This window comes from Herpailurus yagouaroundi, unplaced genomic scaffold, assembly GCF_014898765.1.
Source record: "Herpailurus yagouaroundi ecotype Mexico unplaced genomic scaffold, PumYag 77, whole genome shotgun sequence".
Taxonomy (NCBI): domain Eukaryota; kingdom Metazoa; phylum Chordata; class Mammalia; order Carnivora; family Felidae; genus Herpailurus; species Herpailurus yagouaroundi.
The window spans coordinates 78,915,125-78,926,714 of record NW_024412388.1 but is presented as its reverse complement, the minus strand read 5'-3'; the positions used below and the strand labels follow the sequence as shown (position 1 = coordinate 78,926,714).

At 38.5% G+C, this 11,590-nt stretch overlaps 2 protein-coding genes across 8 annotated transcripts in view; one reads left to right on the top strand and one right to left on the bottom strand.

Moving 5' to 3' along the window:
* RPAP2 (RNA polymerase II associated protein 2) overlaps positions 1–4,479 on the bottom strand; it is a 100,011-nt gene extending 95,532 nt beyond the window's left edge. For 4 of the 5 annotated variants that reach the window (XR_005788757.1, XM_040470976.1, XM_040470977.1 and 1 more), the window contains exons 1-3: positions 4,329–4,479; positions 3,532–3,577; positions 816–930 (exon numbers count right to left, since the gene is read on the bottom strand). Coding sequence is in view for 4 of the 5 variants with exons in the window: in XM_040470976.1 (XP_040326910.1) it covers positions 816–930; positions 3,532–3,577; positions 4,329–4,401 (234 nt within the window). In the remaining variant the exon portion in view is untranslated. The remainder of the gene's footprint in view (positions 1–815; positions 931–3,531; positions 3,578–4,328) is intronic. The other variant, XM_040470975.1, reaches the window with a different exon arrangement.
* The window catches only part of GLMN (glomulin, FKBP associated protein), a 35,518-nt gene continuing 28,407 nt past the window's right edge, over positions 4,480–11,590 (top strand). For 2 of the 3 annotated variants that reach the window (XM_040470982.1, XM_040470980.1), the window contains exons 1-3: positions 4,480–4,568; positions 5,388–5,453; positions 5,902–6,027. In XM_040470982.1, the coding sequence (XP_040326916.1) occupies positions 5,415–5,453; positions 5,902–6,027 (165 nt within the window). In that variant the 5' untranslated portion in view covers positions 4,480–4,568; positions 5,388–5,414. Of the gene's footprint in view, positions 4,569–4,796; positions 4,996–5,387; positions 5,454–5,901; positions 6,028–11,590 lie in introns of those variants that run through there. The other variant, XM_040470981.1, reaches the window with a different exon arrangement.

Here is an 11,590-nt window from a genome sequence, read left to right as displayed (position 1 = left end):
AATGGATATTAAGGAGGGCACTTGTTATAATCAGCACTGGGTTTATATATAAGTGATGAATCACTAAATTCTACTCCTGAAATCAATATTACATATTAACTAAATAGAATTAAAATAACAACTTGAAACAAACCAAAAGCAACAACAAAAAACAAAGACTATAGTAAAGCACCAGAATTTAAAAAGTATATATATCTTCATATTTATATTCCTCTTATTTAGAAAAATCTCTGAGCCACATTAATAATTATTTTTGCAATGGGAGTTCAGAGTTTTAATTTTCTTTTTAATTTTGCTAAGGATTATGAGGATATAAGAGAAATTTCCATTCAAAATTTTAGTGCAATAAAGTTGTTAAAGAAAAAACTTTTAATGCAGACTGCAATCCTGTTATACGTTAAATCATAAATGATCTATATTCCAAGTTTTTAAAATATCAAAACTAATAGAATTACATTAACAAAAATAACAACCTTCTGTTACTAACATAGGAAACACACAGAATATGGAAAATAACGTTGGGATGATTAGTGCAAAGTGATAAAAATCAAGTGAGATTAGCAGACTTGTTTAAAGAACTACTATTAAGGGGTAAAATATGCATGTTGTTTATCATTAGTGCATTTTAAATTCATTATACAACAAGGAATGCATAATAGTTGATTATTTTAAAATGTATGAGTTATATAGCACACTACCTGCATCTAGTGACTGAGAGGAGAGTCAAAGATTTTGACAATACAAGGAAGTTTCATATTGCACAGATTTAAAGATCTAAAACTACAAAAGTAATAATTTCCCAATTTAACACATACACACTCCCTTAGGAATTCTTCTGTAATATCCTCTTCTAAAAGCTGTTCAACAATATGTAGAGCTTTTCTCTCAAATTCAATCTTCTTTCTCACAGCTGCTTCTAGTTCTGCTTTCCTAAAATTAAATAGAATTAAAACTTAAGTTATTCTACTTACAAGTTTTATCACAGCCAATTTTGTTTTATAATACAGCACAAACATAATGTGCTATTTTGCTACTTAAATTTATATTTTTTAACGCTGCTACCTGTGATGAATATGTCTCAAAAGATTAACACACAGAAGTCTGCCACAGTAACAGGACTATTTGATTTCCAAGCATCAAAGCACAAGGAAGAAAATAGGTGATATCTTTTTGCCAGTTAGCGTTTATATTGTCTCAATCATTCCTGTGGGTATCTAAGAAGACAGGCTTTTCCTCTGAAATCCTTAGAAATCAGGAGAGATATGAGAGGAAACCGACAACTTCAGCTGTTCTTACAAGTAAAAACGTGTGTCAAGTCTCAAAAGTTAACTGATAGCTCAGTTTGACAAGATAGAGTCCTATCTGCAAAGAAGTGTTTTCTTATTTTGCTGTAAAATCTTATTAAATAACTATATTGACGTGACTGTTTGGTTTGTTTCAACTAACTGTGTAGTTGAGGAACACAATCTTCCCAAGAGAGCTGCTCCTTGTCTTGGCACCAGTGGAACTGTCAGCCTTTGCTGGCCCCTACACATCATGGAACATAAAAGCAGAGGCCATTTGATCAAACAACGGCTCTAGGACAGTGGTTCTCAACTCTACTTGCACATGAGGATCATCTGAGAAGATTTCTTTAAAAGATGCCTATGCCTGCGTTCCACTGCAGGTTAATTCAATCAGAATCTCTGAGGATGGGGCCTAGTTATTGGTGTTCTCTTAAAAGTGCTCCAGATAATCCTAATGTGCAAAAGGGTTGAGAATCCTTCCATAGGAACAGAGATATCCAACCATCTTGGTAACTTATTTGCTCCTTTCCTGTACTGTTTTCTCCTTTCCTACCAGAACTACCTTTGCTGGTCTCCTGGGCCTTGATCTAGAATGTATTCATTTTTTCTCCCTATTTTCAGTGACCCCCAAGACTTTAGACTCTAATTCCTTGCCTGGAGCAAAAATATTCTACAAAAACAATAACATTCCACAAGAAAGGAAGATGACATAGGATCAACTATTTCTTTTGCCAAGTAAGGGCATTAAAATAAGAAGAAATTTACAACAGGGGCACCTGGGTTGTTAAACAGTTAAGTGACCAACGTCGGCTCAGGTTGTGATCTCACGGCTTGTGAGTTCTAGCCCTGCGTCCGGCTCTGTGCTGACAGCTCAGAGCCTGGAGCCTGCTTCAGATTCTGTGTCTCCTCCCTCTCTCTCTGCCTCTCCCCCCTTCGTGCTCTAAAATGAATAAATGTTAAAAAAACTTTTTTCTTGTAAAGAAATTTGCAACTAAGAACTGTTCTCCCACCATTTCATAAAGACCATTCTTACATCCAAAAAGTATAAAAGACATGAATATAGACTAAAAGAAAGTTTTCTATATTAAATGTATTTAGCTTTATGAAAAGCATTTTATTTTTCTCATATTGTTGCCTACCAGTAAGAGCAATGCATTGTACTAGGATCAGTCTACAACCTGCACTGAGGAATTGCTGACTCAAGCTGTTACTTATCTAAACCTTCAGTAACAGCCACACTCACTTTTTAAAAAATATTTATTTTTGGGGCGCCTGGGTGGCACAGTCGGTTAAGCGTCCGACTTCAGCCAGGTCACGATCTCACGGTCCGGGAGTTCGAGCCCCGCGTCAGGCTCTGGGCTGATGGCTCGGAGCCTGGAGCCTGTTTCCGATTCTGTGTCTCCCTCTCTCTCTGCCCCTCCCCCATTCATGCTCTGTCTCTCTCTGTCCCAAAAATAAATAAACGTTGAAAAAAAAAATTAAAAAAAAAATATTTATTTTTGAGAGAGACAGAGCATGAGTAGGGGAGGGGCAGAGAGTTTTTTCTCTTACAGCACTTATCACAACTTGTAATTATGCATTCAGTTGTGATAATTTAATTGGTATTTCTCTGTTCCACTAGAAAGGAACTGTGTCTATTCTGCTCAAAACCATATCCTCAGGGCCTAACACAGGTCTGGCATATCTCATACTCGGTAAATAATTTTGAAAGAATGAGTAAATGAAAGCCAATACTTGATAAAAAAGATCAATCACAGACATAAGTATTCTAATCATCTTCATAGACTACTCCTGTTCTAAAAACTTTTTTGTGACAGGAGATAAACCTAGCCTTTTCAGGAAATGCCAAGACACAGAATAAGGCTTTTTGCTGAAGATATGGACATGATGTAAACAAGAATAGAAAAGGTTTCTTGGAAGTCTTTAGCATATAAAGAAATAAAAAGAAAGTGTATCTGAAGAGGTATAAAAGGAGTACCTGGTTAATTTAGGAATGTTTATTCCCTTACAAATCTTTCTGCAGATACTTACACCTACACTAGCAGTATCTTGATTTGGTTTTCTTAAAGCCTGGAGTAGAGGGATACAAAGAGTCTATGGGAGAATTTATAGTTATTCTCAGATCTTCCCCTTCTCTCTCATAATAATTTTCTCTATGGTATCAGCCTTTATTGTTTTTAAAAATAGTTCAATTAACATGAGATCAACAGATAAGAGAATGCAGTTGTCCAAGTAGTTCTCATACCTTTTAGAAGTATCTTCTTGTTTTAAGGCATTTGTCTGTTTAGCACCTACAATTAAAAAAAACAAAAACAAAAACAGTAGGTCATGTCTACTCAAACACACTAGTTTACAGGGCAGATTCTTGCTCAAATAAATCGCAGACAACCTTTTCTTCTTTTCCCACACATTACTTTCTAATCCTGTGTGTAAAACAAATGAAACGGGCAGGAAATCCAGTTTACTTCCGTTAATTATTTCCCAATTTTTCTTGGAGTGTATCTCTTTTGGGATTGAATTTTCTTACGTATCACAGTGACACGGTTACGGGCTCCTGAAAATCTGAGCTATGGGTACTTTTAGAGGCAACCTCTCTCCATCCCCCGAATGTTCGCTCGCAGGAAAAGACCGTGGGTCTGACACCTCAGAGGATCATCCGAGGACCTAAGCAACAGTACATCTCGAAGGTGGGCTGGCGCGAGCGAGGTTCAAAGCCAACTGCACAAGGCCTGCCTACGTTGCCCTGGTCACTTACCCATTCTGGCGACCTAGCTCTAGGCTCCAGCACCTCTACTCCCTCTCCTTCAGAGACAGCCCATTCTGGGGAAAATTCTTGGGACACTAGTGTAAAGAGGTGGGGGTCTGGCCGGAGGTCTTTTGTAGAAGACTCGAGGACAGCGAAGAGACGCTCTCGGCCTTCTCTGCCCTGAAGACCTCCTCCCCTGGAGCAGCCTTTGGGGTGTGCCCCGCGGGTTTTAGTCTGGAACCCTGTAGGGGTTCAACTCCCAGGGTCCAATCGTGGGATGAGGCCCTTCTTCCTACCTGTGGCGTTTCGAGAAGCGCGGGGAGTCCGGGCCTTGAGGCGGGCGGAGCGCGGCCCAGCCGAGTCAGCCATGGGTAGCGTCGTCAGAGGGTCACACCGGGAGCTGGCGTCTCCCGAAGCTCCGCCTCCCCTCGCGTAGCGCTGGGCGGTGCCGGCCGGGGCGGGGCGGGGCCGGCAGAGAGGCCTGGGAGGCCGGAGGAAGTGAAGGAGGGTTCTGAGAGTGGCCAGAGGCCCAGCCGGTAAGTGGACGCACCTGGAAGTCTGGGACGGCCCGGGCTCGCGGCGAGCTGTGAGCGGCAGAGGACCCGGCTCCACGGCCCGCAAGGCCCCGCGAGGTCCTGGGGCCCGAACGCCTAGGCGAGGAGGAATCGGGAGAAATGGCTTCCCTTGGATGCCGCCCGCACGCGCGCTGGGGCTTTATCTGCCCTGGATCGCGCGGCCGTGAAGCCCCGCTGACCCGTGCCCCCATTGCGGGCCTGTCCTTCTCTCCGGGAGGAACGATGGCCTGGGAGAACGGAACGGTGCTCTCCTGAGAGCTGCAGGTTGCCTCGCCTTCGTGCGTTGTACTGATTACATTAACTGGATTATTTGGGGGACTGCCATCTCTTAGAGAAACTCCCTGGTCACACTCGGATCAGGGGGCATCTGAACTTTCACCCACTCTGGGTGAGTTGTGTTGACTACAAGTTTTGTGAAGTGGGACATTAAACAATTTTTTTTTTTTTTAATTCCCTAAGGATTAGAACTGACTTCAGGAACACCTTCTGGAAATTTTTTCAGAAAAGAAATACTTTGCCTTTTTAAGCCATTTACGTAGTCCAAATTTGCGCTCCTGTTGGGTGGGCGTACCCTAGAGAAAAAATCTTTTTTCAAGTGTATCTTTCAAAACTGTGCTCTTAATAGATGCAACAGTTTTACCCCCTTAGGCTAAGATACTTTCAATAAAAACATTTCAGCTTTAAAACTTGACATTTTCCTTATTGTATTTATTAGAAATTCATCAGAATGAAATACAACTTATTAACGCTTTAATATCACTGATAACTTTTATATTTCAGCATCAAAAGTAGGAAAAATAAAGAGGAATGGCTGTGGAAGAACTTCAATCCATAATAAAGAGATGTGTAAGTATTTTGTGTGTGTGTGTGTGTGTGTGTGTGTGTAAAGTTAAATACCTTTTAAAATGTGGGCAAGACACAGATTATTTTTAGTTACATTTAGGGTCATTCAAATTGCTTATCTTCTTTAATCCTTGCTTTGTTTGACCTGTGAATAAATAGCAGGAGGGCCAGAAGGCAGATTAGATTATTCTCCAAGTGACCTACTTGTCTAAGTAACCTTTTAAATTTTTAATACTGATCTTTTTTGTAGAATTATTTGGCAGAGTGGATTTCAAGATCATTCATTATGGTACTCATTAGTCTTGTCCTAATTTTCATACATATGCTTGTGTGCAACTTACCTAGAACTTAAACAGATTTTCTCTTTTTCTCCAGAGAGGATAAAGCAAGTAGTTACTGAATTTTTATTCACTTAAACATGTTTGTTTTGTCTTCATTTTGTTTTTGTCAGCAAATCCTAGAAGAACAAGACTTTAAAGAAGAAGATTTTGGTCTATTTCAGTTAGCAGGCCAAAGATGCATAGATGAAGGGCATATAGAGCAGCTATTAGAAATTATTCAAAATGAAAAGAATAAGGTAAGTACAATCTTTATGAGTACTTTTTAGTATTTATTAGAATGATAATAGCCACATGATGTTATTATTCTTCCACCCATTTACTCATTAAACATTTAAGAATCAACTTAAATTTCTACAATAGGAATGTGGAAAACAAAAAAGAATTAGGGCTATTTATATTCTTGACAGTGTTTATAATAGTCTGGTAGAAGAGATAAACAGGTAAACAACTAGCAGTAAGAAAGAATAAATGAAATAAGTGCTATAGTTGAAGTATGAGTAAAGTGCTTTAAAAAAACAGGGATTGCTTAGAGATCAAAAGTGGCATTTGGATTATTAATTTATATTTTGTATTATAAGTATCAGGCAGCCTAAGATACTCATTTTTGGTGATCAGCACATTCTTTTCTTTCAGCCAGTTGTATATGGAAAACCAAATATTAAGTAAGATAATAGTATTTGGGTGCATAGAATCAGAATAGGGGAAGACTTAAATGGCTTTACTGGCCGTTATCATCCAGCTATAATTATCTGAGAAATCATTCTCAACATAGGAAAAGGATCTTTTTGGGATCAGGAACAACTTTTTCCTGGGACACAGTATTGAAAACACTGCTAAATTTTGTATCCTTGTACTTGCCTTCTTATGCAAGAAAAGACCATCTTCTTTCCAGGAACACACTCTTTCTTCATTTACAGTACTGTTTATTTATGTGGAAGTTTTTTTTGTTGATACCACAAAATAGTTATGCTGGTCTCTGATTATAACCAGGGCACCTTGATGGTGTTTAGGACATTACTAAAACTTTTAAATCATGTATAGTAGTTCAAAGGGCTTATTCCTTTTTTATATAAAAAATTCTTTTTTTAAAAAATTAGGACATTTAATTTAATACATTTTTTTGGATATGTGTTTATAGTACCTTTGTAGCCCCAAATAGAGTAAATGTAATATTTTCTTTAACTCCTTGATTTTTCCCAATTGTGTTTTCGAGGATAATCTTTGAGAGTATTTTACTTAGAGCAAATAATAATAAAATTAACAATAGTTAATACTTATTAAGCATTTACCATGTGCCAGGTGCTGTCTAAAATGCTTGACGTCTGTTAACTCATTTAGCCTCCCAGAATCCCATAGGTACTATTAAATTCAGTTTGTAGATAAGGAAACATGTGACATCCAGTGTTCAGACCTGTGTAGCTTGGTTTCAGAGCTCTTAACCATTCTCTACTTAGCACTGCGTAGCACTTGCAAGGAAGTTTTAGGGGATACAGGGGGCTAATTGATTGTGGGATTGAGAAAGGTAACAAAAATGACTGGATTTCTAGCCTCTGGGAGGATAACATATTATATCCTGAATAGCAAAGGGCAACTTAAGAAGAGGAGAGAATTTCTTGAAGGGGTGCAAGTAAATTTATTTTGGAAATGTTAAGTTTAAGATGTAGCAGGCAGTTGAAAAGTAATGTTTGGAGCTCAGTCAAGAAACAGGAGATTAAAATCCTGATTTGTGCATCACTATTAGAAATTAATTGTAATATTTTTGAGCATAGTCTTTTTTTTAAATTTTTTTTTCAAGTTTATTTATTTTGAGAGACACAGGGACAGCACAAGTGGGAGAGGGGTAGAGAAAGAGGAACACTGAGAATTCCAGGCAGGCTCTGCACTGTCAGCACGGAGACTGGTGCAGGGCTTGAATTCAGGAAACTGTGAGATCATGACCTGAGCCAAAACCAAGAGTCAGATGCTTAACTGACTGAGCCACCCAGGCTCCCCCCCAAAAAAAATTGTTTTAAGACTATTAAGACTCACTATTTTGAGGGAGGGAGAGCTCCTGGTGGCTCAGTCAGTTAAGTGTCTGACTTCAGCTCAGGTCATGATCTCGTGGTTCATGGGTTTGAGCCCTGCGTCGGGCTCTGCGCTGACAGCTCATAGCCTAGAGCCTCCTTCAGATTTGGTGTCTCCCTCTTTCTCTGCCCCTCCTTTGCTCGTGTTGTCTCTCTCTCAAAAATAAATAAACATTAATTTTTTTTTAATTCGCCCACCCATTTTGAGAGAGAGCACACACGTGCATGTGGGGGGAAGGGGCAGAGAGAGAGAGAATCCCAAGCAGGCTCCTCACTGTCAGTGCAAAGCTGATCTCAGGGCCCAAATTCACAATGAGATCATGACCTGAGCCGAAAGCAAGAAGAATCAGGCGATAAACTCACTGAGCCACCCAGGTACCCTTTAATAGTCTTAATAGCTTGAAAATCACCTTTGTAATGTGTGGTCTGCTAAATCCAAGGGTTCAGACATTGATAAGACAAGTGTTTCTTGTTTTGTTCTGTTTTGTTTTATTGAGAGAGAAAAGTTGGGGAAGGGACAGAGGGGGAGAAAGAATCTTAAGCAGCCTCCATGCCCAGCTGGGAGATGCTGTGGGGTTTGATCTTAAAACAGTGAGATAGATTATGACCTGAGCTGAAATTAAGAGTCACATGCTTAACTGACTGAGCCACCCAGGTGCCCCAGTAAGACAGGGTTTCAAACTGACTGCAACTTAATTTTCTTGCCAGGTGATGCAATTAGGATTGATCAAAATTGACTATTAATCTGCTTCGTGTAAATGTTTAAAAAAAAAGTATATGAATACTTTGTCCTATAGTACAGGGCTTCTCAACATTTATACTATAGATATTTTGTAGCACCCTCCCCCTCTCCCCTCCCCCCCCATTCCATAATGACATTCAAAAATGTCTCCAGATATTGCCAAATGTCCCTGGTAGATATGAAACAAAATAGCCCCCATTGAAAACCAGTGGTATAGTGGGAAACACATGGGCTTTGGACCTGGACAGACATATGCATATCTTGGTTTGCCACAATTTAGATGTTAGATATTGGGCATGGCAGTAATCTCTAAACTTTGGCATTCTTATCTGTCATTTGGGGATAACAATCTTATTCTGTAGGTAGTATTAAATTAAAAAAGGTGTAGTTTATGGATAGGATTTATTTTCCTTTCTCATAACCATTCACTATTTTTTTTTTCTTTTTTTTCAACGTTTATTTATTTTTGGGACAGAGAGAGACAGAGCATGAACGGGGGAGGAGCAGAGAGAGAGGGAGACACAGAATCGGAAACAGGCTCCAGGCTCTGAGCCATCAGCCCAGAGCCCGACGCGGGGCTCGAACTCACGGACCGCGAGATCGTGACCTGGCTGAAGTCGGACACTTAACCGACTGCGCCACCCAGGCGCCCCTGAGATGATGTTTATAAAACATTTTATCAAAATTATTTTTTTTCAGTCCAGATATGTAACATCTTACTCAAAACTGAAATTTCCTTGATAATTATTCCCAGAGAATCACTTACAGGGTAGAGGTAGACCAATGGAAAGGGAAAGAAGTACATAGTTGGAAAAGTAGAAGTCTCACAGGAACCAGTTAAGTTTTAAAAAGCGAGTATAGTCATGGTAAGTAATGGTGGAATTAGTATTTAGTAACTTGGGAAAAAATAGGTTTATAATATGTTTCTGATTAAAGACCTGAATATTAAGTTTAGCCACAACAAAAAAATGGAAGAAAACAGAATATCAAATCTTTGGAGGAAGGATAATTTGTTACACCAAAAGGTAATAGATATCACTCGCCTGTATTTATGGAACACCTATTTTGTAACAGGCCCTTGTCTAGATGCTAGGAATAGATAGCAGTAAACAAAAATCAGTGCCCATATAGATGTTAAATTCTAATGAAGACAGGTATCTACACTATAAATTATATAGTGTGTTAGAAACAGATAAATACTATAGAAAAAAGTAAAGCATGACTGGGGAATGGACCATGCTAGGTGAAATTATAGAGATTTGAAGGAAGGAGGGGTATAAAATATGGGGCTGTGAGAAGAGTGTGCCAGCCAGAAGTAACTAGTATGAAAAGAATATTCTGAGAGATCAGCTGAAATCTTTCCTATTCAGTAAAAAAGATGATTGTTTTGCTGTTTGTTTAAAAAAAATCAATTTAAGTCTTCATTTTATGCCACGTTTTTAGCATAAATCTTATTGAATAAAAAGAAAGGGGGAATGTATATATATTTAATTTTAAATGAATGTTTATGAATCTCTAAAGGAGGAAATCCATTTTAGACCTAAAAGACCAAGGCAAAAAGTATATTTTGCTATATAAAAAATAAGGACAGTCAAAAAACCAAATAATTATTTTTCATAAATATAAGAAGGGAATATTAACATGTAGGAAGCTCATGCAGACTGATAAAGACAAACACTGAAATGTCCAATTGATAAATGAGCAAAAAGGTAAAAAATATTTCCTCTTTTGTAAGCTATTTGTTCACGTACCCTAACATATTCTGTTGCTAGTTCTCTAGGACATGTTAAGTCTTAGGTACCTTTACACATTGCTGTTTCAGAGCCTTGAATGTGTTTCCCAGCTACCTATGCCTGACAGACTTACCTAATAAGCCTTAACTTAGCCATTGCCTCTTCTGGGAAGAGGCCTTCCCTAGACGGAAAGGACTCTTCTCTTGCTATACCTTATCCTCTACCTTTATCTTAGGAGAGTGGGGTCATGGAGGAGGTATTGTACTTAATTGTCTTCCTCCCAAATGTGTGGGTTTGTTTTATTTTTGAGTGAACCTAGAATGTAATTCTGTGATGGTAGAGATCTTATCTAATACGTTCTTGTTTTATTTCTAGCACCAGAATATTTTAGGGACTTGACATATAGTAGTATATTCTTGATAAAATACTGATGAGTTGAAGTAAAATCAAGCCAGAGAAGTGGAGTACATTGTTGATAGTTCTGAAAATAGTAGTTGTGATAGTGAATCACTAATTAAAAAGGTAAACTTTTATTTATGTGATAAGCACTCTGGAATATCTTGAAAAGAAAAAGCAACTTGCTTTCAAAGCAAGTTGCTTTGAAAAGAAGCAACTTGTGGGGCGCCTGGGTGGCTCAGTTGGTTAAGCGTCTGACTTTGGCTCAGGTCATGATCTCACGGTTCGTGAGTTCGAGCCCCATGTCAGGCTCTGTGCTGACAGCTCAGAGCCTGGAGCCTGCTTCAGATTCTGTGTCTCGCTCTCTCTCTGCCCCTCCCCCGCTCACACTCTGTCTCTCTCTCTCACAAATGAACATTAAAAAATTTAAAAAAGAAAGAAAATAGAAGCAACTTTTATGTAGGAGAAAAATTAACTGAGGTGGCATCCCCTTCTTTTTACATAAGTTACATAATTATAACATGTTTGCATATTTTCCAAGGAACTTTATTTAAAAGGTTCATGAGCATTGGGTGGATTTCTTTATGAATTAGGAGAGCAAAATTCTCCATAAAAATTAAGTATTTGCTTATATTAAATAAATTAACTCTCTTGTTAGAAATAGAAGACCTATTTCAATCATGAACTTGCCTGATTTAAAGTAAATGCCCATTCACATTTCTTCAGTGAAAGTATTAAAAAAAACTATTTTAAAATGTTGTATTTGCTAGCAGCGAACCCTAAGAAGTCCCTGGTGAAATGCTGTAGACTTCATTTGTCTCATCTTAGCTCTTCAGAGGGAATTCTCAGCTCCTTCAAGATCAGA